Raw genomic sequence first — 24725 nt, 5'->3', positions numbered from 1 at the left:
GACTGTTATTTAGCATTATTACTGTTTTTATTTTATCAGGATATACCGCTTAGATTAAAAGTTATTACGTTTTCTTTACAATAAGTAATTGGAAGAAAAAAATTCTATAAAAAATTTAAAAAAAATCTCAAAAATTTTTTGACCTCTTTTTTGTCGATAAAAATAGGTCTAGTTTCATCTATTTTCATATGTACACTTTAACGTGACTCACACTGTATATTTCACTTAAAAGTCCCAGGTTTAATTCTCAGCTAACATATTTCTCATGTATTCTGTGGCGACACTTTTGTAAAAGCCCTCCCTAAACCTATGTGAAGTTAATACATTATTTGTTTAGTTGAGTAATAAACTTATTGATAGATTAGAAAACTACCAACATACATACATCAGGATCACAATAGGTAGGTACTAATTCAAAAACATGAAACTCAGTAGTTTGTAATCACGATGCACCACATCCGGGATGGATAAACTTATTGCATACAAAATAAAAGATTAACACCAGAAATGTTCTTAGCACCTCCTTACATTAAAATTTCAACATAACGTTAATTTCCTCATCAATATAAAGCCAAAAGTGAATTCTATAACCTACTTAAGATACTTTCTTGAGACAGAATATTTCAAATACTTACCCAAGAAAAATTTTGCTATTGCCTTGTTTGGGAAAAAATATAACAACCAGCTTATAACACAAATAAAAACTTACCCGATACTTATTACTTAAACCAGATAACCTTATACACAAATATTGTGTATAAGGTTATCTGGTCCTACCGTTTTCTATCCCATCCCATAAATTAAGATGGTCTATAGTTACAAATAAATCAAAGCTTTCGTCTACGTCTTTAATTATCAAAATCTGTTCAGCAGATTATGTAAAAGCAACTATTGTGTACACGATAATCACGATGGTTGTAAAGTAAAAATAAAGAGAAATATAAACAAAAGGTGTTGAAGTGCAGTCTCAAGGATTTTAAAAATTTTGAAAATAAAAACCGAAAGTAATACAATTTTTTTATTAGCTTTTTGTTAATAAATGGTTATTTCAAATCAACAAAACCTGTATAAACATATCGAATGTTTCCCGTTAGTGGTGAGCAATGCAATGTTGATTGTTGATTATGTACTAAGTGATATTGGAATTGAGCTTTGGTTCGACAACAAAGTCCTGTTACAGCTGCCTTATACTAGAATGTCGCATTCACTACTTGTCTGGAATACAAGTCACTAATTATAATAATCGCTACAATTCAACAGGTGGCGCGAAGATATAAACAAATCCATTAAGATTTACAGTATTGCACAAATTCTCGTAAAATAGTAATCTCGCAAAGTATCAGCTGACTCAATCAAATTAACTCTTAAGATCAAAGCAGATAGAATACATTTCCTGGTGCAAACATATAACTTATCAATGTTTTATTGTCGAACATAGGCTATCATATACAAACGTTTTCCATAAAATAGTCTACAAAATAGCACTTGATTATTGATTAAAATTATGTACCTTGTGTCTAGCTAGGAAAACAACAATAACTTACAAGTAGCGAATGCGTCTTATAAAACAATTATCTATATTATATTATCCATCGGTAAGTATTAAACGTAGACATCTTTATAGACACTTAGTAGTTTAAAACACGTTCATCGATTTCGAGTTTAGACATTTATAATATCTCAATAATAATTACACAGCAGTAGTAAAAACAGATATTTGCAAACAATATTTCAATATAAAACTGAAAATATAATCAATATATTACAAGTTTTCGCTAAAAATACAACAAAATACACTTATTACATGCTATTCGCTAATCGGTTCGGGTTATATAGACAATAAATTAATTCTATCCGTTGATGAGATACAACTTTTATAATAAATTTCCCTAGAATTGAAACATTAAGAATGCTTTGACTGCGGCCAAGCGGCCAGCGAGGCTGCAGGAACATTCGGCCGGCGGACTCATTCGGCATCGGGCTCGCTTTGTATGTACCAACCAAGTATGGCGCAATATTTGGCAAATATTGTCACAGCATTTCTTTATGTAGCCCAGAAGACGATGTCTGTGCAATTCACAACATTTATTATAGTTCCTGTATCTAATTGATTACTATTTCTAATGTGTATATTTTTATAGTATAAATGAAACAAGCTAACGCCCGAATATTCATAAGTTATCTTACAACCATAAAACAGATGATCTACGAAATCAACCATAGACATAACATAATAAATATTGATACTAAAAGAACGATGAGTTTAATCAGGTGAATGTTTAAGTGCTCATTTTTACAATAACAAAATAAACAAAAATCTGATATCAATTTTGTGGCAGTAACACAAATAGATCTCCTTGCAAAAATTCATAATCTAATTAGGCTTAACTAACTTACAACAGGATAACGGAGCAGCGCTGTGGCGCCCGCACTTGCTTGCGCCTACTTATCACAATTAAAATGCTATTTTTCATCAAATATCGAGGTTTTATGGCTTTTGTTAGTCATTTTAATAGATATTCATTAATTAGTTTGAATGAAAAGCTAATTTTCATAAACCAAAACCTCTCTGCATGACAAAGTTCGCTCAATCCAAGATTGAAAATATGAAACCTAACATTTTAACTTTCGGCACTCGCTAGGACATTTACCATTAAAAACAGTTCATGTTCACTTCGCGATCGGAACTATTATATCCTCCGAGGCGTTTCAAATAATTACACAAAAGTTATCATATACAATAGGCCTCGAACGCTTAGCAGTCGGACTTGTGATGCACATTGTGTGTTGCTATTCTTACTTCGACGAGTGGCTTTCCTTTGATAGCAAAACAATTCATTCGTATTAATTCGGTATTTATTATCAAACAAATAAGGTCCTTCTGTATCGGACATAAGTTTACGTCACTTCATCAGGATCAGATGATACACACCTGTGTAGTGGCCTAATGAACAATACAAATCACCAAAATTAAATATACACAAAATATTCCGCAAAAATGTCCATATGCTAAATAATCACATCATCGATATAGGAAAGCCACACGACGTCTCGTAGTACGTACTCGCCGTGAAGGTGTAACACAATATTACACTATATTCACGGACCGCATACGAACAAGGCTACTCACTAACGCAGTCTCCGGATTCTTCTTTGCAAACCTGTACCGTACTGTACTGATCACACCAGCACTCGACCGGCGAAGACGGGCACGAAGAATACGGACACGGTACAAACGAGTAGCCGAACTCGTCGGCGACGAGACAGTAGAACGCGTCACAACACAGACAATACACACAAGTCCCGAGGGCCGGATGCTAGAGCCCGTCCAGATCGTGGTCGAAGTGATGGTAAAGCCTGGTCCGTGAGCACGTACAATTTTGTCCAATGACCCCAAGCTACCCATCCTTATCGCTCGCGCGTAATTATGTTGCTGTCGCGCTCGCACACTCACTGCGGGCGCGCGTCGCACAGTCGCGACAGCAATATAATTACGCGCGATCGATAAGGATGGGTAGCTTGGGGTCATTGGACGGGATACTACGTGCACACGGAGCAGGCTTTAGTAGGTCGGGGCGTGGTCGGGGCGTGTGGCGGGCGCGGGGCGTCAGCTGGCGGCGGCGCGGGCCGGCGCCGCGGCGCAGCACTAGGGCCGACGCCCCGCGAACACGCCGGCGCCGCGCGCCAGGTAACCCAGCCCGTTGCTGCCGATCCCTGGAACCATTTCTGAAGTTGTGTTCGTGTATCAATCACCTTTGTTCAGTGTTCCTCTAATGATTTTAGTCCTTATTATAATGGTCGTTTATTATAATGCTCAACTCAGTTTGTGCCTGAAATATGGGAGGGGTGACACTGACATATTATGACACTAGCTTTTGCCCGCGGCTTCACCCGCGTGATACATAAAACGTGACAAACAATTTGTCACAGATCGTTATAAACAATAATAAATATCCCTGGACATTTTACACTACGCCGCTAGCCCCAAACTAAGCAAAGCTTGTACTATGGGTACTGGACAACGGATATAAACATACTTAAATACTTTTTTTGTAAATAAATACATATTATACATGAAAAACACCCAGACCCGTCACAGAAATTAAAATTCATCATTTCAATTTCTGCCCGGCCGGGAATAGAACCCGGGACCTCTCGGCATAGTAGTCCGTTATGAACCACTACACTAACGGCCGACGAATTTAGTTTGTCACGATCGTCCTAAATATTATTCTGGGTTATAAACAATAATACAGTAGTTTCATCAAAATCCGTTCAGTAGTTTTTGCGTGAAAGAGTAACAAACACCCAGACATCCATACAAACTTTCGCATTTATGATATTAGTAGGAAGTAGGATAACATAGCATAACAATCTGAAGGAGATCTAGTTTCGCTAGCGTTTGACGTTTCAAAAACACTCTCCCGCCGCGCTCCCATACCACAGGCACTGACTGAGTTAACCTACAGAAACTAATGTAATGAATGAGTTATGTACAGGTCGTTATTTTATTTTGTGTATGTTATTTTTGTTATTATGTTATGCATGATGTTAATTTTATACTTGATCAAACAAAAAGGATTGATTGTACTGCTCAAGTGAAACCACTTTCCGTTCAAATAAAAATTTAATTACCTTTCCATACAAATAATTATCATTAGCAATCAAGTCAGTATGGACTCAAATTTTTTTTAGATACCTAATTATTTAATCGTCCTTTAGTAAAATTAGTTGTATTTTTAAGTAGTACAATCAACCCTTTTTATAATACTCTAGAAACTCACCAGGAAGGGGGAAAGGTAGGCAGTTTGATTTCAAAACTTCCTCGTGATTACCGTATGCACAAAATTTAACTACTACTGTATTCGCCGACACACCCGTCACTTCGGCCTCGTAAAACTGGAATCAAAGAAAAATACAACATTAATTCTTCACTCACATTACATCAGACCAGATCCAAGATGAATGTTGTGCAAGCGTGATTTATGATGCAATTTTACACTTTATTATTGCTTTTTTGCTTCTTTTAGCATTGGTAAAATAGGCTAAGTTAAAATGACATGATAACATGAAAGGCCAATCTTAAAATTAAATTCATTCAATAATTTTCATTTATATCTACATACATAGAGTACGGGTGGCTAATTTGATTAGACTCAAGATCTACTATTTACTGTCGAGACCCTGAGCGAGCAATCTTGGTATAATGCTTTGATACTTCTTAAAATTGCGTGTTCTATTACACACATAATTTTTGCTTTGCCGCGATTGACAGGACTAACAGTCGCGGTCGTTGGTTAGTTTCGCGATGCACCACTACGAAAAAGTGCCGCTATGTACCAATTATTTGTATTTTATGAGTGGTGCATAGGGGAACTAACCGCGATCGGTTGGCCACCCCTACTAATCTAATAGAGGATAAAGACTCACATTATTATCCTCCCAGTAGAGCGCGAGGCAGCGGTCGCCAACCTTCCAGTTGCAATCCGAAGCCTCGAGCATGGCGCGTGCCTGCTCGTTGACAGCCGCGTTCTGGAAGCCGAGCAGCGACCCCGGCAGGAAGGGCCCGGGCGCGGCGGGCTGGCGGGCCCCGTAGTACTGGCGCCCGTAGCCCCCGCCCAGGTAATTGACCCCGTACACGCCCTGCTGCGGATCAATGAACCCGTTCGGCGGCTGCTGCCGACGCTGGTACTGCTCCTGGAATTTTCCCCCGTTGTCGTTGTTGCGACGGAACGGCGGGATCTCCTGCATGTTCTGATTCGGCACATACGACTTTTGGTAGTCCGGGTGCGGCTGGTAATTCCGCTGGTTCTCCTCCGGCCGGCCCTGGTTGGGCATCAGATTCATGTTCGCCGTCGCCTCCACTAAGCTTTCCATGTTGGGGTTGCCGCGGTAGTTTTGAGGTTGCTGCATTTTATCGGCCAGATTCCTCTCGTTTCTCATGTGGAGGTTGTATTGCAAGTTCAGGTTCTGCAAATTGATGGCCTGCTGCTGTTGTTGCTGCTGCTGCTGTTGTTGTTGTTGTTGATGATGTTGTTGCTGTTGGTGTTGTTGTTGTTGCTGATGGTGTTGTTGTTGTTGTTGTTGCTGTTGATGTTGTTGTTGTTGCTGCTGTTGCTGGAACTGATGTTGCTGCTGCTGCTGCTGTTGTTGCTTATTCTTCTCCTCCAGTTTCTTCTGGAATCTAGGAGGTTTCTCGTTTTGAGTTTGATACTTCCTATCCTCCCTATGTGAGTTATGGTGATTATCATTATAATGTCCTCTATTCTCATTTCTTCTGTTGGGATTGTCGTAACGTGAGCTCTGACCGCGAGAGTTACCTTTGCCATGTCTGTCACGATTACCATAATTTCCCCCTCTATCTTCAGAGTTTGATGGATATGAGCGGTTTTTGTCTTTTTCTGGCACGTTAGGCAGTTTATCTTCCAGAAAGTCAAACAATGACACTTTACCAGACGGTTTCACTGGAATGCCTTCATCATCATTCGGATCCTTATTCCTGCCCTTACGCTTGGGCTGCTCAGGTTCCTTCTGTTGTTTTTCTTTGTTCCTATTTTCCGAATGGTCTCTTTTTTGCAACATTTTCAAAGCTCTCTCTACATTGTTCTTAGTATATTTGAGTGCATTTTCAGCTTGTTCCTCTGAGAATCCAGCATCAACAATTTTCTGGACATTGGCATCCAGTAGTGGTTTTGTACCACCTCCAAATACCTGAAATATAGATTAACAATAAACAAACTATGCCAGCCAATATCACTTACAACACTAAATAAGTTGATGTAAATTATAACTTATCTTTAACATAAAAGATTTAAAACTACCTTCTTAACTCCTGATAATCTCTGTGCCTCAGCAATGGCACCTTTCCTTTGTGCCTCAAACTCTGCATTGTCCTGCTTGGTAGCCTCTTGTAGGCTTTTAAATTGTTTTTCTACACTAAGCGCCTCAAGACGCTGGCCAAATGGAATCCATGGTGGTGGACCACCATCCACTCCTATACCACCTTCAATAAATTTTACATTTATTAACAAATAAATGCAAGCAACAATACTTTATACACCTAAAATTTATCAACTGGGAACTATATAAAAAAACATTACACAACATTACACTTTCTTATTAGAAATACAGAATCTATGAAATCATAAATAGGTACACAGCTGTAACTCACCTCTAGTGTGCTTGGCAAGACTACGATTCAATTCCCATTTCTCTATCATGTGGGAGACTTTTCCACCCAACACAGTTATGACACTAGGTGTCAGCCAAACAACCCCATGGCACGTCTCCAGCCCTTCGTTGTTGAGCAGCAGCTTGGTCCCCGGCGGAGTGTTGATGCTGAGGCTGGAGATGGGAAGGATCTCCAACCCGGTACACGTCGACTTCCCATCGTGCAGAATCAACTTCAACATTCGAGGCGCCGAAGTAGACTCCTCGTTAGCTTTCGGAGCAGATACATTCCGGATTTTTTGTATCTGGACTACTATAGGTTTCTCGAGTTTTGACGGATCTTTGGTAAAGTCCTCGGGGAAAGAACCGTCTCCTATATCCCTTATATCGAACTGAAAAGAGAGAATGACCATCAATTTATTGTGTTGGGTAGCGAACGCGCAAAGACAACATAGCACAACTCGACGTCTTACTTACATCTAAAGCTCGCTTACTTAAAACATTTACATCCACTATTTGTCCATTTTCGCTAACAGCATCGATGCCTTCTTGGCTCAAGTGCCTGGAAGAACCACGCAATGTTTAGTTGTTAATGGAGGCAAATTATCAACAATAAACAAAATATATTGCATATAATTACCAGCCCAACTCCTTAAGATCTTCCTGGAGTGACATATTGTCATTTAACATAATATTACACCATGACTTCACTAAATATTAATGTTACAAAAATAATAAAATTCCCAGACATACGGTACCAACCAATGACATAAAATGACAGCCAGACACATTTTTTTTTTCAGGTGTGCGGCTTGCCACGGATATGAAATGTAAATAATTTAACCTTTATCAAACAACAACAGAAAAGATAAAAAGCAAACAGAGTTACAAAAAAGTAAGTTGAAAAACGATTTTGTTGTAATATGTATTATCAATAACATTTGTCGGTAGGTATTATGAAAATGTTTCATAAGTTATCGATGAATGAATTGGAACGTTTAATGAACTGTCTAGCTAGACCTACCAGCCAATCAGCGAGCCGTATTTACAGTCATTCATGACATATGAAGTCATTGACCTCAACGTCATAGTAAAAGTGCCAAACAGGGTACGGAAACTTCCATACTACGATCAAACTTGCTTCCAAACAGCGACTTCAGTCGATAAATTCCAATACTTTTTTTTTTCTTTATGGCTCTCGCGGATTGCGTTTAGCCACGACAGGGTTCTTGATTTTTGCGTTCAGTTTTGCCATAAGTTTTGCGGACATTGCGTTTAGACAGGGTGGGATTGGGTTAAAGTTAAAAGGTAGGGAAACGAATCAATTACGGATGGAAACGGAACAAAGGATGGTTTTCATAGGATCAATTTAGGTGTGATATAATTACAAAATAATAAAAATAAAATAATGTTTACATAAGTACAATATACATTACTATTTACAATTTTATATTATTATGGGTAATAAATTCGGCTAGGATATTATAAACATCAATGTTATTGGTATATAATAGGAATACTTTTTAACTACCCTAAAACGCATGTCGCTGCTCCTGTTTCCTTCATATTTTCATTTTTTTCTTAATTAAAATATATTTCAGAATATTGTTAATTACAATGTGAAAACTTTTTTTAAAATGAAATTAATTTGTTTTAATTTAAAACTGAACGGTGACATTTTTTGTTATAATTTACTTAATAGAGTAGTAGAAATTACTATTTAACATATGGCAACTTTGTTTTTCCTCCAAAATGGCCGGTGTTGTTTTTGTTAGGTTGAATGCATTCTTGTTTTCTTAGCCATCGTTTATGAGTTCTGTGGCCCTATTAAAGTATTGAAGAGTCGAGTCAAATTCAAGTTCATTCCTTCGTACCTGCTGCTGTTCTGGTTCATCGGAGTTTTGTTCGTTCCTTCGTGAATCGCGAAGAAACTTTCTGTTATGTTAACAAGTGATCTGAGTTTTCTCAAAGTGCAAATGCTTTTTTAGTGTTGTTGAAAACTTTGCGAAAAGACGCTTTTGGTGTATAATATTATGTGTGTTCATAAATAAAGTAAAATTATTAAATTGAAAAGTTTTTGTTTATTTGCATTTCCATGTGCAATGTAGAATTTTTCCAAATCCATTGTTTTGAAAATAATACAATACGTACACCATAAAGATAAATACTTTCAAAATAATGGATTTGAAAAAATTCTACATTGTACATCAAAAAAACAATAATTCTTTGAAGGTTATGAGGGCCTATGTGTGCGTGAACTGTGTGTATGTGTGCGTGGACTTTATGTATGTATGTGTGCGTGTACTATGTGTGTATGTGAGCGTTACGTACGTAGGTTAAGTACAGCGAATTTAACACCAGGCTGTCAATTAGTAGGCTCAAAAATTTGACAGAGGGTTCTCTATTTCCTATGTATTACTTTTCCTATGTATTACTTTTCTCTATGGTGCCAAATGTCTAGTAAACCATTTCAATAATCTCTGTAAAATTGATAAGATTATGCCTCCTACCTATATCAGATTGTAGATTTGTAGCTCTCACAAACTATTACAATTTTAACTTCTACTAAATACAAGCAATAATCATGTCATCGGTAAGTAATTGGTGTTGTTCTTTATAAAGGTATTAAACAGAGTGAAAACTAAGTAGCCACGTATTTTTCCTCCTTAATACTCACATCTCAGTTTAGCCACGTAAAAAAGCAGTGCAGTTTAACGGCATTTACGTGCAAGATTATTTTTATCTATTTACATTTTATTATTTTACAGACACACATCTTTAATGTGGAAATGACCTGTGAGGGCTGTTCTGGAGCTGTGGAAAGAGTTCTTAACAGGCTAAAAGGGCAGGGAGTCGAGAATGTGTCTATAAGTCTACCAGAACAGAAAGTATCAGTGACATCAACACTCAGCGCTGACCATCTCTTGGATGTGATCAAGAAAACAGGAAAGAAAACTACTTATGTAGGGAAGGAATAATATTTTTGTCAGTTGCATAGCATACCAGTGATATGGCAATCAGGTTTGATGACATCATTTTTCATTGATTTACAATTCATCTAATTGTATTTGTGATATGCACTCATTCTACAACAAGAACCCTGACTGACCACACTGGCCAGAAGGATGGGGTTTTCTGGGAATAAATCATATAAGTACATCATTTAAAAGGCAACTAGATGTTTATGTCATTCTCACAAAATTTTATAATCGTCATTATAAAGTAAGGTTGTACTAAATATTTTAAAGTATAAAATACTTTGTTATATTCTTTGTTTGTACTATTTACATAAAAATAAATAGTTGATACAGTATTTTATTAATAAATTACATATTTTCATGAACTGACTTTTAATTATAATAAAATAAACGATAATTAAAAATTAAACTAGTGATCATCCTTGTTCACTTTTACTCAAATTATCTTCTAATGTGTTTAGCCTCAAATCCACAAGGTCTACTGCCTCATGCAGTGCATTCAAGTGGTCAACAATAGCATTGACAGTGGGCAGAACATCAGCACAATCACATTCTTTTATTTTGTCTGCTCTACCAGTGAAAGTATTATTCATCCTTTTCACTTTCTTCAAGGCTGGTTCAGTCTTGCTATGTGTATGGGTTTCATGAAGTATTTTGAACCCACTGTTCAAAGGAAATGTCCTCTTTCTTCCAACCCACTCTATAGTGCCACTGGTGTAACAAACATCATTTTCTTTTAATTTTATCATTCCAAATAGGTCTTCATCATTCTCTACTGCAGTTCCAATTGAATGATTTATAATTGAAGGTATTGTATAGGTTGCAGGACTGGGAGGGGTTCGAGGAATGTGACTCATGTGGCCAACACTATAACCTTCATCAACAGGAGCATCAAATCGCACTGAGGAATTGTTGGCAGAAAGCCTAGTTGAATTGTCTGGCAAAGAAGTTGACAAACCAGTAGGATTCATAGGACTTGCATCAATCATTGTACTATTAGCATTTGGCTCTTCATGGAAGCTGGAAAACCTCCCAGATTCCTGGGGCGAATCTGACGCGTCATCAAGGTGCACAAATGTAGTCACAGGATACTTGGTGCTGTGGTAGCACTGATACCAAGTCCTTATGCCCTGATTCGTAATTAATCAAATTAATATACTTGCTCCTGATGTTAATAAGAAGAGGAACGTGTGAGGGGGTTAAAGAGACAGTTCTCTCTAAAGTCAAGTTTCTGAAGAGCTACTGTATACTTTGTAGTGACAGTTGTGAATGACCACACCTAAACAAGAAAATAACTTTAGATAAATACAATATTATATATTATATTTAATTGTCATATAAAATCTATAGCTTATTTACATACAAATACCATTTACCAACATTTTACATACTAGGTAGATACTGACTATTGGTCACAATAGCTACTACTGAATCTATACTATCTCTTTTTGACAACCTGATTTCTCCCTCTAGAAGCTGAAGTAAGTTTTGAGCTCTGAGATGTTGTTCTTGGAGCAGAAGCCTGATTTTGAGCAACATTTTCTTTAGACTCTGATGCAAACTCAGTAAAGTTTGTTTTCCATACAAACACCTGTAAAAATATTTATTTATCATTAATTAACAGTAGACACATAATAATACTACACAAATAAATCAAGCTATACATACCAGTTTATCTTTCCCTGCTGATGCAAAACTATTGCCAGTTGGTGAGAAGTTCACAGCATTTACTGAACCATTATGACCACTCAGGGTAAAAATTGGATGGCCTTCCAATAAATCTAATATCTAGAAAACATTTAAGTATAAAAGCAGTTAATTACAACATACTTTTAATTTAAACTTAAATTCAAAAGGTATTGCACATTCAAATTGTTACCTTCATTTTTCCATCTTTGCTAGATGATAAAATATAGCTTCCACTGGGATGGAAAGCCAATTGGGTGACAGCATCATTGTGGATACTGAAAAGATACCAATATTAATTTGTTTTCAAGCATTTTTTAAATATAACAACAACAATGATTCATAATGCAAAGTATTTACCTATAATACTGTACCAGATTGTGTGTTCTGATATCATAAAGTTTAATATTGCCCTGAGATGTGCCTATTGCAATGTAACAGCCAGAGGGGTGCCAAGCCAAGTATAACCCATGTCCTTTCTGGTTCTTGTATGTATGAACACATTCCCCTGTGTCGGGGTTCCATAGCTTGGTTGTTTTGTCATCAGAGCATGATGCAATCACTGAGCCATCATTGGATACTCTGGCACATCTCACCCAATTTGTATGACCAACAAAAGATGCAATAAACTTGTGTTTATCACTTGACCACAGCTTTACTATTTTGTCATCTGATGCTGTTATAATCTGAAAAAATGTTAATAAAAACAATTAATAAAGTCTAAATGACCATCTTGAAATATCAAATTGTTTTGTGAACCATAAATAAATGATAAGTAACTAAAGTTGAGAACACTCACCTTGGTACCATCAGGACTGAACTGAACAGAGCGTACAGTCTGCGAATGCGCCTTGAAGACACCTGTACTACCAGTAACTGTAGGTACCCATAGACGAACAGTTTTATCGCGTGACGCAGAAGCCATGTATTTTCCAGTGGGGGAAAACGTAACATCCATGACTGCTTCGTCATGACCCTGGAATCTGTAGCTCCGCATAGTTCCACGAAGATCCCATAGCTGCAATCGACCAGTTTGTTTATTGAGCCTGTTAGCAGGCAACAGCAAACAACTTTTAATCTTTAAAATAAAACTTACCAGAACACTATTATCTAAAGAGCTAGTTGCAAGCTGCTGTTCACTAGGACTGTAGTAAATAGCCGTAATGCCATTTCGGTGCCCCTTTAGTTGTTTCTCTAACGATGGCTCCAAAAATGTTATTTTATTATCCATATTAAATAGCACCAAACAAAGTTGGATAATAAATGCAACTCCTTCGTATAACTCTTAGCACTAAGCATATACTTTTTAGTTGGATTAGCGTTTTTTTGTAATGTTATTACGAAAAATAAACTACGATGTGCAGATTCAAATTCAAAATTGACATTTGGTTGATTGGTCGGTCAACTTGACGTTTACAAACCAAAACATTGGCCATAGAGCAATTACTTTTTTTTTAATAACTCGATTGTGAATTTTTTGCCGAACTGCCGAGCTCTTCTAACCACATTTTAGGGATTTGCCAAATTGCCATACTAGATGCGTTCTACGGTCTGCGGTCAGATCAAAGTGAACGCAGCAGCCCGAATCATGAATGAACAACATACTCAGAAACCAGCCGGGTTGTTGCGGGTAGGCAGGTGAGAAACGGGTGCGGCCAGCAGGTGCCTGGTGGGCAAAGGCCACTGGCATCAGTTTGATGCTCATAACCTCGTTCATAAGTACCCATAGTTCGTAACATAAAGAACGAACTGCAGCAGACCGCAGAACGCAAACGTATCTAATGTGACAAATCTTTAAGTCATACAGAGAAACTTCATAGTTTCTAGGGCTATAAATTTCACAAAACCAAGCACTTTTCTAATACAAAACGGACGAACATTGCAAAATGAAGATATTGTGAGATAAATACACCAAATAAGCTAAGCCACGGGCTAAGCTGTTTTCATCACGTTTCTATAGCCATCGATTCATATCGTTCCTGAACTAAAAAAGAAACTCAATTGTCTAGCTAGTCTATGGAATATTCCGAAATTCTTTCTGTTCGACACGAGGTATTTTCTTTATTTTGAATGTGTTTCGTGTTTTTTGTGGTCAGTCAGTACGCGAATACTTTTCAGTATTTACAAAACTATATCGTTGAATAAAATTTGAACAAATTTGGGATGCGTAAGTGTTTAATATTTTGTCGCTTGCAGGTTTTAATTGCATGCCTTCAACTGCACCCGGTAATGTCATTGAATGTTCTTTAAATTTTACGTGTTTCAATTTCGCGAATTTGTAATTTGTTTCATCATAAACATACAAAAACATTCACCTAATTTTAAATTTCCAGTGTAAAACAAAAGATCATGAAGTAACTATTTCTATGGGGAAAACTTATCACAGGATATTGGGTAAGAAAACTTAAGAGTATGTTTCTTAATTTTTTATTTTAAAATATTTAACCAGTCAGTTTTTATGATAAAATGGCTCTTACCCTAATCTTTATAATGTAATTTTTTTTATAATGCTTTTTTAGTTGTAGAATCCCACTACAATGAATGTTGGAGCAGTCGGAGGAGAGGTGGCTGGAGAGGTGACCCTCATAGCAGATGACCTGAGCCGTGCCGTGGAGTTGACCCTCAACCCCACAGTTGCACACGAGGCCCGCAACCAAGCCTATAATGCCTGTGAAAGGTAAAACTAAAGCTTTTCTTTGTTCTATAAATAATACCTAACAAAAGACATTTTTATATTCTCAATATCTTTTTCTTTTAAATTATGCCAATGATGGTAGATCATATAATTAAATGGCCTTAATGACCTATTTATTATTTATTTATAAAAGTATTATGCATTGTTTTAACTAAAATAGGTGTGCTCTGTACATATGTCTCACCTTGCAATGCCAATTGGCATTTTCCACAATGACAAAGACAACAATGTTTTACACCTACTTATTTTTTGTTCCCAACAGCATATCATTAAATTAAATTCATGATCAAAATCAGACTTGTGACTAATAAGAAATGAGATCATGTAATTTTTGAACGAAGATGTTTTTGTTGTTATTTATGATCCAAATGTACCAACATGATGCAATAAACATTTATGACTATGCCAATTTAATGAAGAATAGTGTAATGTTGAAGGCAATATTAAATCCTTATTCTTATATTACATACATACATTATTCTAATACATTTTATGTCACATAGCTTCAAAGAGAATTCTCCATGGTGTGCACAAGCTGGCCTGCTGTTGGCCAGCGGCAGCCAATACTCGGCGGTTGTTAAACACTTCGGCCTGCAGCTCATGGAACACACAGTCAAGTACAGGTGGACTCAGATCACTCAGGCAGAAAAGATATTTATCAAGGTAAGAATACAAGTTTGTACTGTGGGCTGAGTGTGAGTTTATTTCAAAAATGTATGAAAATTTTAGTTTTTGATCGTTTCCCGCTAGGGCGCTGTACAATCCGTCATAAATTTAATGTAATTTTTTGACGAGCTAGTGACGCGAATGAGCGTGTTTGATGTAAACGCACACCAGGCCCTATGTTGTTTCCATCCAGCGCACTGTGGGCCCGGCAGAGGTCAAAAGTCAAAAAAATCAGTTGTCTATTAATCTTTTTTTATTTACGCAGATAGATAGTTAAAAACCTCTAGTTTTAGAAAATATTAAAGTACCAACATGTTTCTTAACAAATTGGTATACTTTTACGAGTCAGAAGTCATTGCTTGCAAGCCTAAGGACGGTTGCTATCAGCGCGTCCTAAGTTTATTGCTTTGTTTACATAAAGTTTTGTTTATAAATTGTATTTAAAACTAGTGAATTTAACAATAGAAATCCTGGAAAAAGGTAATGTGTAACTTGTTGTCAAAATTTTAAAGTTATATGGCTAGTATTAACATGTCAAATATGATGAAAATAATTGATAATTTATTGAATATTTTTAGACTTTTAGTTTAGTTCCCCGTCGTGCCCCGTAACAATTTATACGTCATTAGTTAGCTGACAATACGCTTTATTATATTTTGTATGCAATTTCACCCAAGAGTACCAAAGGTCTTGACAGTAGGGGTCCAAAGTTGCATTATTAACTTAGTTTTAAAATTCAAAACAATTGATTTTTCTGTTATAAGCTAAGAAATTCATTGCTCGTTTTCAAGATTGTTAGTATTTGAGCAATGGAATGTTAAAAAAAGTCACGAATGCTGAAAAGTCTCGTCTTGTGTACCAACATCTAAAGTTATCATTAGTTAGTGATGAGAAAAATATTGACATGCAGAATTTAGAAAATAAGAGTAATTACATGTGCAAAAAAAATTGTGAGTGTTTTAAAAAGGCATCTCAGTCTACAAAAGTTTTCAAAAATAGACAATCTGACTGGTTAAGCGATCCTTATATCACTGGTTTGCGAAATTTGCCTAAAAAAAGGAAGTCTTTTTTACCCAAAGAGTGTATTACTTTAATTTCAGTAGAATAATATAATATTATACAATGTTTTACAAAGTATTTTATTTTATTAAGAAGTTTTCCACTTTTGACCGCTGTTACATAGACGCGGGACCACCGTGCAGCGACTTGGCCTTAACATAATACAGTGTAAACACATCAATTTGGGTGACACAACAACAGTAATCAAGTGAATACTAGACAAACTACATCATTATATTGAGATTAATTAAGTTCATGGGGTAAATACTTACAGCAGACATTACTGATAAAGAAATCAAATGAATACAAATTATGCAATATAGTAATTATGTCACAGTCTTGTTTGCCTCCTGTCACTTGGAAAAAAGTCAGAAAATATTTATAAAACTTTGTTTTGTAAATTAAACAATTTTTTTTATTTTCACAAAATCATTTGAATTTTTTTTTAACCTATCTTCTATCTGTACATAAAAAGTGTTCTTTTTAAACAGGAAAATGCTATGAAACTGCTATACATGGGAGGATGGGAGATTGGCCACCTGAACGATGCGTTAGCTCGCGTCATCGTGGAGATGATCAAGCGCGAATGGCCTCAACAGTGGCCCACTTTATTGGCGGAGCTCAGCGACGCGTGCGCAAGAGGACATGTGCACACGCAAATTGTGCTGCATGTCTTTCTGAGGCTTGTTGAGGATGTTGCGACATTACAGGTACGATTGTCACATTGAGTATTTTTTATTTCAAGTCACATTGAGTATTTTTTATTTCAAGTCACATTGAGTATTTTTGAAAAAAACCTAATGAAGGGCTATGGTTTAAACCTGCAATACCATTCTTTACCCACTTTATAAAAGACAATCAACAAAATTCAGCCTTATCTGCTAATTATCTAAATATTATTAATAATACTTATAACAGTTATAACTATCTTCATTTTCAATTTTCAGTGGCTACATACTTTGTCAGTCTTAACACAATATTAAATCAGATGCATCTAACCTTCATTTAACTTGTGTAAATTGTTGTTTCATGAATGACCTTGAGTACAATTTCTTACAAAAAAATCTACAAGTTGTCACTATCTAATATTTGTAATTCAAACATGTGCATAACAGCTGCAACTATTAGTAATATAATTTTACATAAGGCTTTAATATGACAGTCATGCATAGGTTTGGCAAAATATTGTGTATTTTCAGTTTTGCAGAATGCCTCTTACTTTCAAAACACTTACGCGCGTATTCACAAACGATGCTTGCTTATGTGAAGCAGCAAATCGAACGCACAGCGTTGAATAGGGCTCTGTGATTGGTTCGTGTGTCACCCTGTGCGTCCACGCGCACTGTGAGACCTCATAGTAATGTTTGTGAATATGGGCATTGGATCCTAAGTGGATTTTGTCTCCTGAAATTATTTTAATGTTGACAATAAACACGCCACCAACTGGTAATTATGGGAATGTTTGGAGACGCCTATATTCAGCAGTGGACTTCCTATGGCGGAAATGATGACGATGATGAACGATGAATGTCTGTTTTGAAAAAAGTCTTATTTTTTATGGCTTTCCTTCCTAGACCTTGGAGCAGCATCAGCGTCGCAAGGACATCTACCAAGCGCTGACCAGCAACATGTCGGAGATTTTTGCTTTCTTCATGCGCCTCATCGAGCTGCACGTGCAAGAGTTTCGCGAGAAGACAGCTGCAGGAGACTACAACGCCGCAGCCAGCAATGGGCGAGTGGTGCAGGTAAATAAAACAGCCCTGTAGGCGAATAGCGTTATCACACCATTTTATCGATTTTGCCCATACATTTTGATGTCGATAAGAGTATATCACGGCGCGCATCCTAGCCCAGCTGGATATTATTAGCGACAAAAATAGCGCTATTAATTAATTACAAACACTATCAGTTTTTCTGTGTTAGTTTGCCATTGGCCCTTGCTCCTCCAGCCAATAAATACTACATCTGTCTACAGTTGCAGAACATCTCCTATTCCCAGATCAAGTCCAGGCCAGGAAATCTTTAACGTTTTACATAAATATATTGACTTGGCCATCGCATGAAAACACGTGTAAATTAAATTATTTAGTGCGATGGCCAAGTCAATAATTTATGTAAAACGTTAAAGATTTCCTGGCCTGGACTTGGTATTACATGGATCTCACAACTTTTTACCGTAGAACAACTGAGTTGCGAGACTTGGTTTTTTTGACAAGTATTGTTTTTGATGGGATGTACTTTTACTAAAAACTGCAATTAATTGCTGTAACTTATTTAATAAGATTGTTATTTGAAGCAACCACTATTATAACTTGCAAGTAATCCACACTCCAGACGTAGTATACATTTAACGGCGTATCATACTTTACATATTTGTTGCAAAGTAGTCCATATTACGACGACTTAAGATTCTTGTTTGTCACAGGTCGTGCTGCTAACTCTGACTGGCTTCGTGGAATGGGTGTCGACCAATCACGTGGTTATGAACAACGGGCGCCTGCTACAGATTCTGTGCATTTTATTGCAAGACGATGCATTCCAGTTGCCGGCGGCCGAGTGTTTGTTGCAAGTCGTTAATAGAAAGGGCTCCGTGAGTACTTTGGCTAAGTCCATTTTCGATTAAAATAATATTATTTAGTCATCATCATCCATTATCAATATGTTCACTGTAAGAGGAGAGGAGGACCCTTTATTTAACCAAAGGCAAAAGGGAAGATTTTGCCTACAATAAGTACTTTTTACAAATAAATTTTCTTATTTGCTTTCTAAAGACACACAATTACTATTACTGGATTAATTTATCTGTTTGTTTTTTATTCATTCGGGTCAATTAGACCATCTGTTCAAACAATTGAGTCAATGCTCTCGTTTCAGACAAAGGAGCGCAAACCGCTGATGATTTTGTTCAGCGATGACGCAATCGCGTGCATCCACCGTGCGACGTTGGCCAGCATCAATGCGGTTGATGAGCAGCATTACTTGTTCCTGAAGAAACTGTCGCAGGTATGTTTTGGAAACTAATCTCCTTGAAATCGTGCACAAGGTACACAAAGAATAAAATAATACGTACTTGGGGCGGTCGTACACATGTCAGTTTTAATATTGACGATTAGCTATTATGGAAATTGTATCTATCGTGTTGTGTTTTGTGTCTCCCTACTTTCGATCGCAATATTGTCCCGACCAGGGTTGCTAGTTTACTGGCCTTAGCAGGACTTGGTTGGCTTTTTACGGACTCATCCGGCAAAATATTCTGTTGTCCGGCCTGTTCGCCTTTTTATGTTGCCGCGCTAGTCGAAAATCGAGTCACAGAATAATAACAAGCACTCATGCATGTATAGGGTTAAATGTCCGGCAAAATTAAGCACCCAGTCCGGCTTTTGTGTTTATGGATCTGGCAACCCTAGACCCAACATATCATTTCGATAAATTATAACTTTTTTTTCTGTTATGTTGAACCACAGAGTCATGTCTTCTAGTATTACTTGTAGTGCGGAGGTACTCACATTTTAAAGCATTTTGTAGCATTGCATCGTAGCGTCGACTCCAATTACAAAAGCTACGAATGAGCTCTAGGTTGCATTTGTCTTGTTGAAAGAATCATAAAAATACGCCATTTATTTTGCACGTCTAGGTCCTCGCCGGTCTGTCCCAGCAGCTGACGTCACTATGGGCGTACGCGACCAACTACGAGGGCTGGCTGCCGGTGCTGCTGGAGACGATGCTGCTGCTGACGTCACACCCGTCGCTGACGCTCGCGCACACCGCCAACGCCGTGTGGCTGGCCTTCCTCAAGCACGAGCACATCGCGCGCCTGCCTCACGTGCTCGCCGTCGTGCCGCGCTGGCTGCACGCCTCCGCGCCCAAAGTGCTCAAGGTACGTCCCACCGCTGGGCCGCCGCCCACGCCTGTGGCTGGCCTTCCTCAAGCACAAGCACAAGTGCTCAAGGTACTCCTGAGAGAGTCATCATCATCATTTCAGGCACAGGTCAATGCAGGCCAATGATTTCCATATTGATTGGTAGCAGCCTGCATCCAGCACCTTGTAGGTAGACGTTCCGGTACCCCTCCTGAACCTTGCTGCCCCATCGGCCGTCTGCTCTGCGTACTATGTGCCCTGCTAATCATATTATTCGTCCTGAGTAATCTATACTAATATTATAAAGCTAAAGAGTTTGTTTGTTTACTTTAACGCGCTAATCTCCGTAAATACTGGTCCGATTTGAAAAATTATTTTAGTGTTAAATAGCCCATTTATCGAGGAACGATTTAATGAAAAATGTTGCGAAAACGGGTTTTTACGCGTACGAAGTCGCGGGCACAGCTAGTGTAAGATAAAACTTGATATTCTGGCGGTTGTAAAAATGCATTCTCTTGTCGCAGGTGACGTACCCTACGTCTCGGGTGAGCGGCGTGAACGACGCAGTCGCGTACGCGTGTATGGACTACGACAGTGAACAAGAGTTTGCCATATTCTTCAGTCGGTGTCGCACCGAAATATTAGATAGCTTTAGGTAAGACTTGTTCTTCGAATGCTACTTAAATATATCTATTGTGTTTATGTTCTTAAGTCCTGTCACCGAGCAGATAGAATTTCGAACAATGACCCCAAGCTACCCATCCTTATCGCTCGCGTTTACCCATTACGTTGCTGTCGCGCTCGCACGCTCACTGTGCGAAGGGCACCAGTTTGCAGCAAATTCTATCTGCTCGGCGACCGGACTTACAACTACGTTTTCAAACAGCTGTAAAACTTGATTTTTAGCAGCTTTAAAAATATGTAAAATGAATTATTGTCAGTTTATTGAGTTCGATGATGACGTAAAATCACCTTTGCCTTACAAAATTTATAGGAATCTTATTTTGACATCCTAAAAAAGTATATCAATTGCCTGGGGTCTTTACCCTTTTACAAGTAATCACGTACTGAAGTTTTTTTTCTTTCTAGATACTGCATGTCGACAGCCCCTCTCGTGACGTGGGCGTACGTCGAACAGTGGACGCGCGCGGCGCTCGACAAGGTGGAGTCGTGCCCGCCGCACGTTGACGTCACGCACCCGCTGCACGTCGAGTGGGAGGCGCTGTCGCAGGTGCGTGAACTCTACTGTGTTGATAATAGTGATCAGAGTCGCCTGCAGCGGACGCGGACATCGCTCGACAAGGTGGAGTCGTGTCCGCCGCACGGTGACGTCACGCACCCGCTGCACGTCGAGTGGGAGGCGCTGTCGCAGGTGCGTGAACTCTACTGTGTTGATAATAGTGATCAGAGTCGCCTGCAGCGGACGCGGACATCGCTCGACAAGGTGGAGTCGTGTCCGCCGCACGGTGACGTCACGCACCCGCTGCACGTCGAGTGGGAGGCGCTGTCGCAGGTGCGTGAACTCTACTGTGTTGATAATAGTGATCAGAGTCGCCTGCAGCGGACGCGGACATCGCTCGACAAGGTGGAGTCGTGTCCGCCGCACGGTGACGTCACGCACCCGCTGCACGTCGAGTGGGAGGCGCTGTCGCAGGTGCGTGAACTCTACTGTGTTGATAATAGTGATCAGAGTCGCCTGCAGCGGACGCGGACATCGCTCGACAAGGTGGAGTCGTGTCCGCCGCACGGTGACGTCACGCACCCGCTGCACGTCGAGTGGGAGGCGCTGTCGCAGGTGCGTGAACTCTACTGTGTTGATAATAGTGGTCATAGTCACTTGGCAAGGAGATTGTTTGAGATTTAAAAAATATGACTGGGTGTAAATTATGATCTTTATTTCAGTGTTTTATTCAAAATCAAATCTTACAAAAAATGTAAAGAGACCCTTAACACTAGCGTTTGTCCAGTTTAGGCATGCGATGAATGTATGGCGCACGCACGCACGCGTTGTATTGTCGCGGCTTTTCTGCTGGGGTTAGATTATTACACGGCGCTTAGCGTCGTGCCGCATCGCTATTCTGTCATGCATAATCTTGTACGTCTGCGCCGCGCTAGCGCATCGTTTAAATTAGCTGCAGCGCAAAAGGTGTGACATTGCGTCACATATCTGCATTAGGGCTATAGGGTTAGGGTTTAGGGCATTAAGGTTCACCTGGACACCATGGCGGCGCAACCAGTCGCCGCTACCAACAAAATGTATGCAGCTTTGCGCAACCAAACGAACACCAGTAGGCCTAAGATGCGCGCCGTGATAACTTTTATCGACGTCAAAATGTATGGGCAAAATTGATAAAATGGCGTGATAACCGCTTACCGCGGCGCGCATCTTAGGCCTACAGGTGAGTAACTCTCTATAGAGCTGTATACATTTTGTTGGTAGCTGGCGACTGGTTGCGCCGCCATGGTGTCCCGGTGAAATATAGCCCTTATCGTGTGAGTAAGCCTATGCTAAACAGAGGCTAGTACCAAAGGGGCTCTAATTTGATTACGATACGAAGACAACCAAATTGCAAACCTCTACGTCTTTTCTAGGTGTTAGATGTGGTCCTATCGCGACTGCTTCAAGCGGAGCCCCGTCCAAACGTGGTGGAGGGCCTGCAGCTGCTGCAGCGCTGCGTGGTGTGCTCGCCGCGCGCGCCGCCCATCCTGTCGCTGCTGCTGTCGCTCATCTCGGCGCTGTTCGTGTTCCTGAGCTGCGCCTACAGCCAGCTGGCGGGTGAGTGCGGCGCTAGTGACGTAGTGGAGGCAGACCGTCTTAGTTCGTGCTTGGGAGGACATGCTTCGGGTTGACCTGGCTTACAGCTTAGAATCTATCTATGCTAAAACTAACGCGTGCGCACGCGCAGTTTAGCATGGACGCGTGTGACGGGTTTCCACACGCGCGATGTGGACGTGCATTTTGGCAGTCATTGTGTCATTCACTATGTGGCGCCACTAGCTGCAGAGCCGCTTTAATGCGACACATTTGACACATTGTTCAAGTGCGGCCCGACATTTAAGCGAGGTTAACAGCCGAATACTGAAACGCCATTTAAATATTTGACGGCTTCTCAAATAGTTAAGCAGCTCCTAAACTTACATTTCGCATACTCAAAACAATATCTGAGCAGTTCTCAATATTTAAGCACCTCTCAAATTAAGTTGCACTCAAACGCCACTTAAATGAATTTTCGCATACTGAAACGCCATTCAACGCTAAGCATTACTCAAACAACTGTCAAATCGTCTTAAGCAGCTGTTAAATTTGAGAGTGCTTGCGCGGTATCTTAAATCCTATTCTTATACCTAAATCGACCTAAATAGTGGTAAATAATGTGTGTCATCGTTATCATTTCTTTCGAGCCTCGAGGAAATACCTAGATCTAATCGCAGGAACGCAATAAGGCTGAACGCTATTGAAAAATATTATTATAATGACATGCAATTCCGAGCGAGGTTCCGCGTCTCTAAAGAAACGGTGTTGTTTCTGGATTCATAATTTGGAAGCTCTTTGAAACCCCTCACCAAATGCCATACAACCAGTGGACCAAATACTTATTATAACCCTACTGTTCTACGCAACGGGAAGTTATGAACGTGTACTAGGTGATATCTTCCACATCTAACAGCCAACTGTGCATCGTATAGTGCACGAAGTAACAACCAAAATAGCTGCTATGAAATCGCTTTACATAAACATGCCTATTTCTGAGGATTAAGGGGACATCGCATAGCAGCATTTCCAAGAGTTGTTGATTTGTCAATTTGATGCTCTGTCAGTCAACAATGATAAATGTCAATTGTGGTTACGTTTCGGTCCACGATCGCCACTTAATAGATTTCAACAATAAAAAGTATCACCTTTAAAATTATTTTTTTAATTAAATAAAAATGCAAGCATTAATTTTTTTATATGATAAAACGAGATTTATATATAATAGAAACTAAAAATAAACTGTTCTATGTTAAGTTGATTGAGTATATTTCCATAAAAGACAATACATAACCAAACGATGCTGCGTGTAATGGATAAAAGACGTAAAGTTATCATTTGTGAAAATGAAAACATACTTTTTTTGGTAAATGTTGCCATTATGTAAACATTTGAGAGCTGCTTAGCTGATCACGGCTTCAAATCCGTTGAGTAGCGTTTGAGAATACCATTTAAAATTGAAGGATACTTAAATTTAGGAGCCCGTCAGCTGAGTGACAGATTTGAGTAGTGTTTCAGTATTCGGCCGTTAGACAAGCAATAAAACTTACTGAAGTCAACTTCTGCAAGTTTTATTGCTAGTTCGTTCGCGTGATTCGGAAAATATTCCAGTATTGCCCGAGCCAACCAACTTGCAGTGAGCCCTACTATATTAACACATGTCCTTAGGCCTAGGCGTCACTTGCAGTGAGCCCTACTTATGTTACCAACGTGTTGTATGTTTCTTTAATAAATATAAATAAATAAAATGTCTCCAGGCCCAGGCGTGGGTGTAGCAGGTGCGGACTTGCTGCCGCGCGTGCTGGACAAAATATTTGCGGCGCTGGTGTACGAGGGCGCGCCGCCCGCCGACCGCCGCGA

At 39.0% G+C, this 24725-nt stretch overlaps 4 protein-coding genes across 5 annotated transcripts; 2 read left to right on the top strand and 2 right to left on the bottom strand.

Annotated features, from left to right (window-relative positions):
- Positions 1-1004: 1004 nt before the first annotated feature.
- Positions 1005-7967, bottom strand: LOC114353882 (tudor domain-containing protein 3). 2 transcript variants are annotated; one of them, XM_028306021.1, is made up of 7 exons: positions 7811-7967; positions 7648-7732; positions 7172-7562; positions 6822-7003; positions 5431-6711; positions 4785-4899; positions 1005-3726 (listed from the first exon to the last, which is right to left on the bottom strand). In XM_028306021.1, exons 1-7 carry the CDS (start codon positions 7858-7860, stop codon positions 3647-3649), a joined length of 2184 nt encoding a protein of 727 aa, XP_028161822.1. In that variant the 5' UTR covers positions 7861-7967; the 3' UTR covers positions 1005-3646. The 2 variants fall into 2 exon arrangements, with proteins under 2 accessions (XP_028161822.1, XP_028161823.1); XM_028306022.1 differs by having other exon boundaries at positions 1005-3714.
- Positions 7968-9617: 1650 nt separating this feature from the next.
- Positions 9618-10446, top strand: Atox1 (Antioxidant 1 copper chaperone). Its single transcript, XM_028306024.1, has 2 exons — positions 9618-9763; positions 9939-10446. Exons 1-2 carry the CDS (start codon positions 9755-9757, stop codon positions 10146-10148), a joined length of 219 nt encoding a protein of 72 aa, XP_028161825.1. The 5' UTR covers positions 9618-9754; the 3' UTR covers positions 10149-10446.
- Positions 10447-10520: 74 nt separating this feature from the next.
- LOC114353884 (Proteome of centrioles 1) lies at positions 10521-13315 on the bottom strand. The gene is made up of 7 exons (XM_028306025.1): positions 12931-13315; positions 12634-12852; positions 12195-12520; positions 12028-12112; positions 11817-11936; positions 11605-11739; positions 10521-11278 (listed from the first exon to the last, which is right to left on the bottom strand). Exons 1-7 carry the CDS (start codon positions 13063-13065, stop codon positions 10565-10567), a joined length of 1734 nt encoding a protein of 577 aa, XP_028161826.1. The 5' UTR covers positions 13066-13315; the 3' UTR covers positions 10521-10564.
- Positions 13316-13668: 353 nt separating this feature from the next.
- LOC114353889 (exportin-5-like) lies at positions 13669-24721 on the top strand (the record flags this gene model as incomplete). The annotated part of the gene is made up of 13 exons (XM_028306030.1): positions 13669-14001; positions 14168-14228; positions 14360-14511; positions 15033-15192; positions 16746-16964; positions 17829-17999; positions 18680-18844; positions 19129-19257; positions 19889-20131; positions 20638-20768; positions 21203-21344; positions 22706-22889; positions 24623-24721. Coding segments are annotated over exons 3-13 (1783 nt in total), but the record flags the coding sequence as incomplete, so codon positions are not given.
- Between the last annotated feature and the right edge of the window lie 4 nt (positions 24722-24725).

Source organism: Ostrinia furnacalis, unplaced genomic scaffold (assembly GCF_004193835.3).
Source record: "Ostrinia furnacalis isolate ACB-3 unplaced genomic scaffold, ASM419383v2 OfSCF1850, whole genome shotgun sequence".
In the NCBI taxonomy this organism is placed as follows: domain Eukaryota; kingdom Metazoa; phylum Arthropoda; class Insecta; order Lepidoptera; family Crambidae; genus Ostrinia; species Ostrinia furnacalis.
This window is presented reverse-complemented; position numbering and strand designations above follow the sequence as displayed.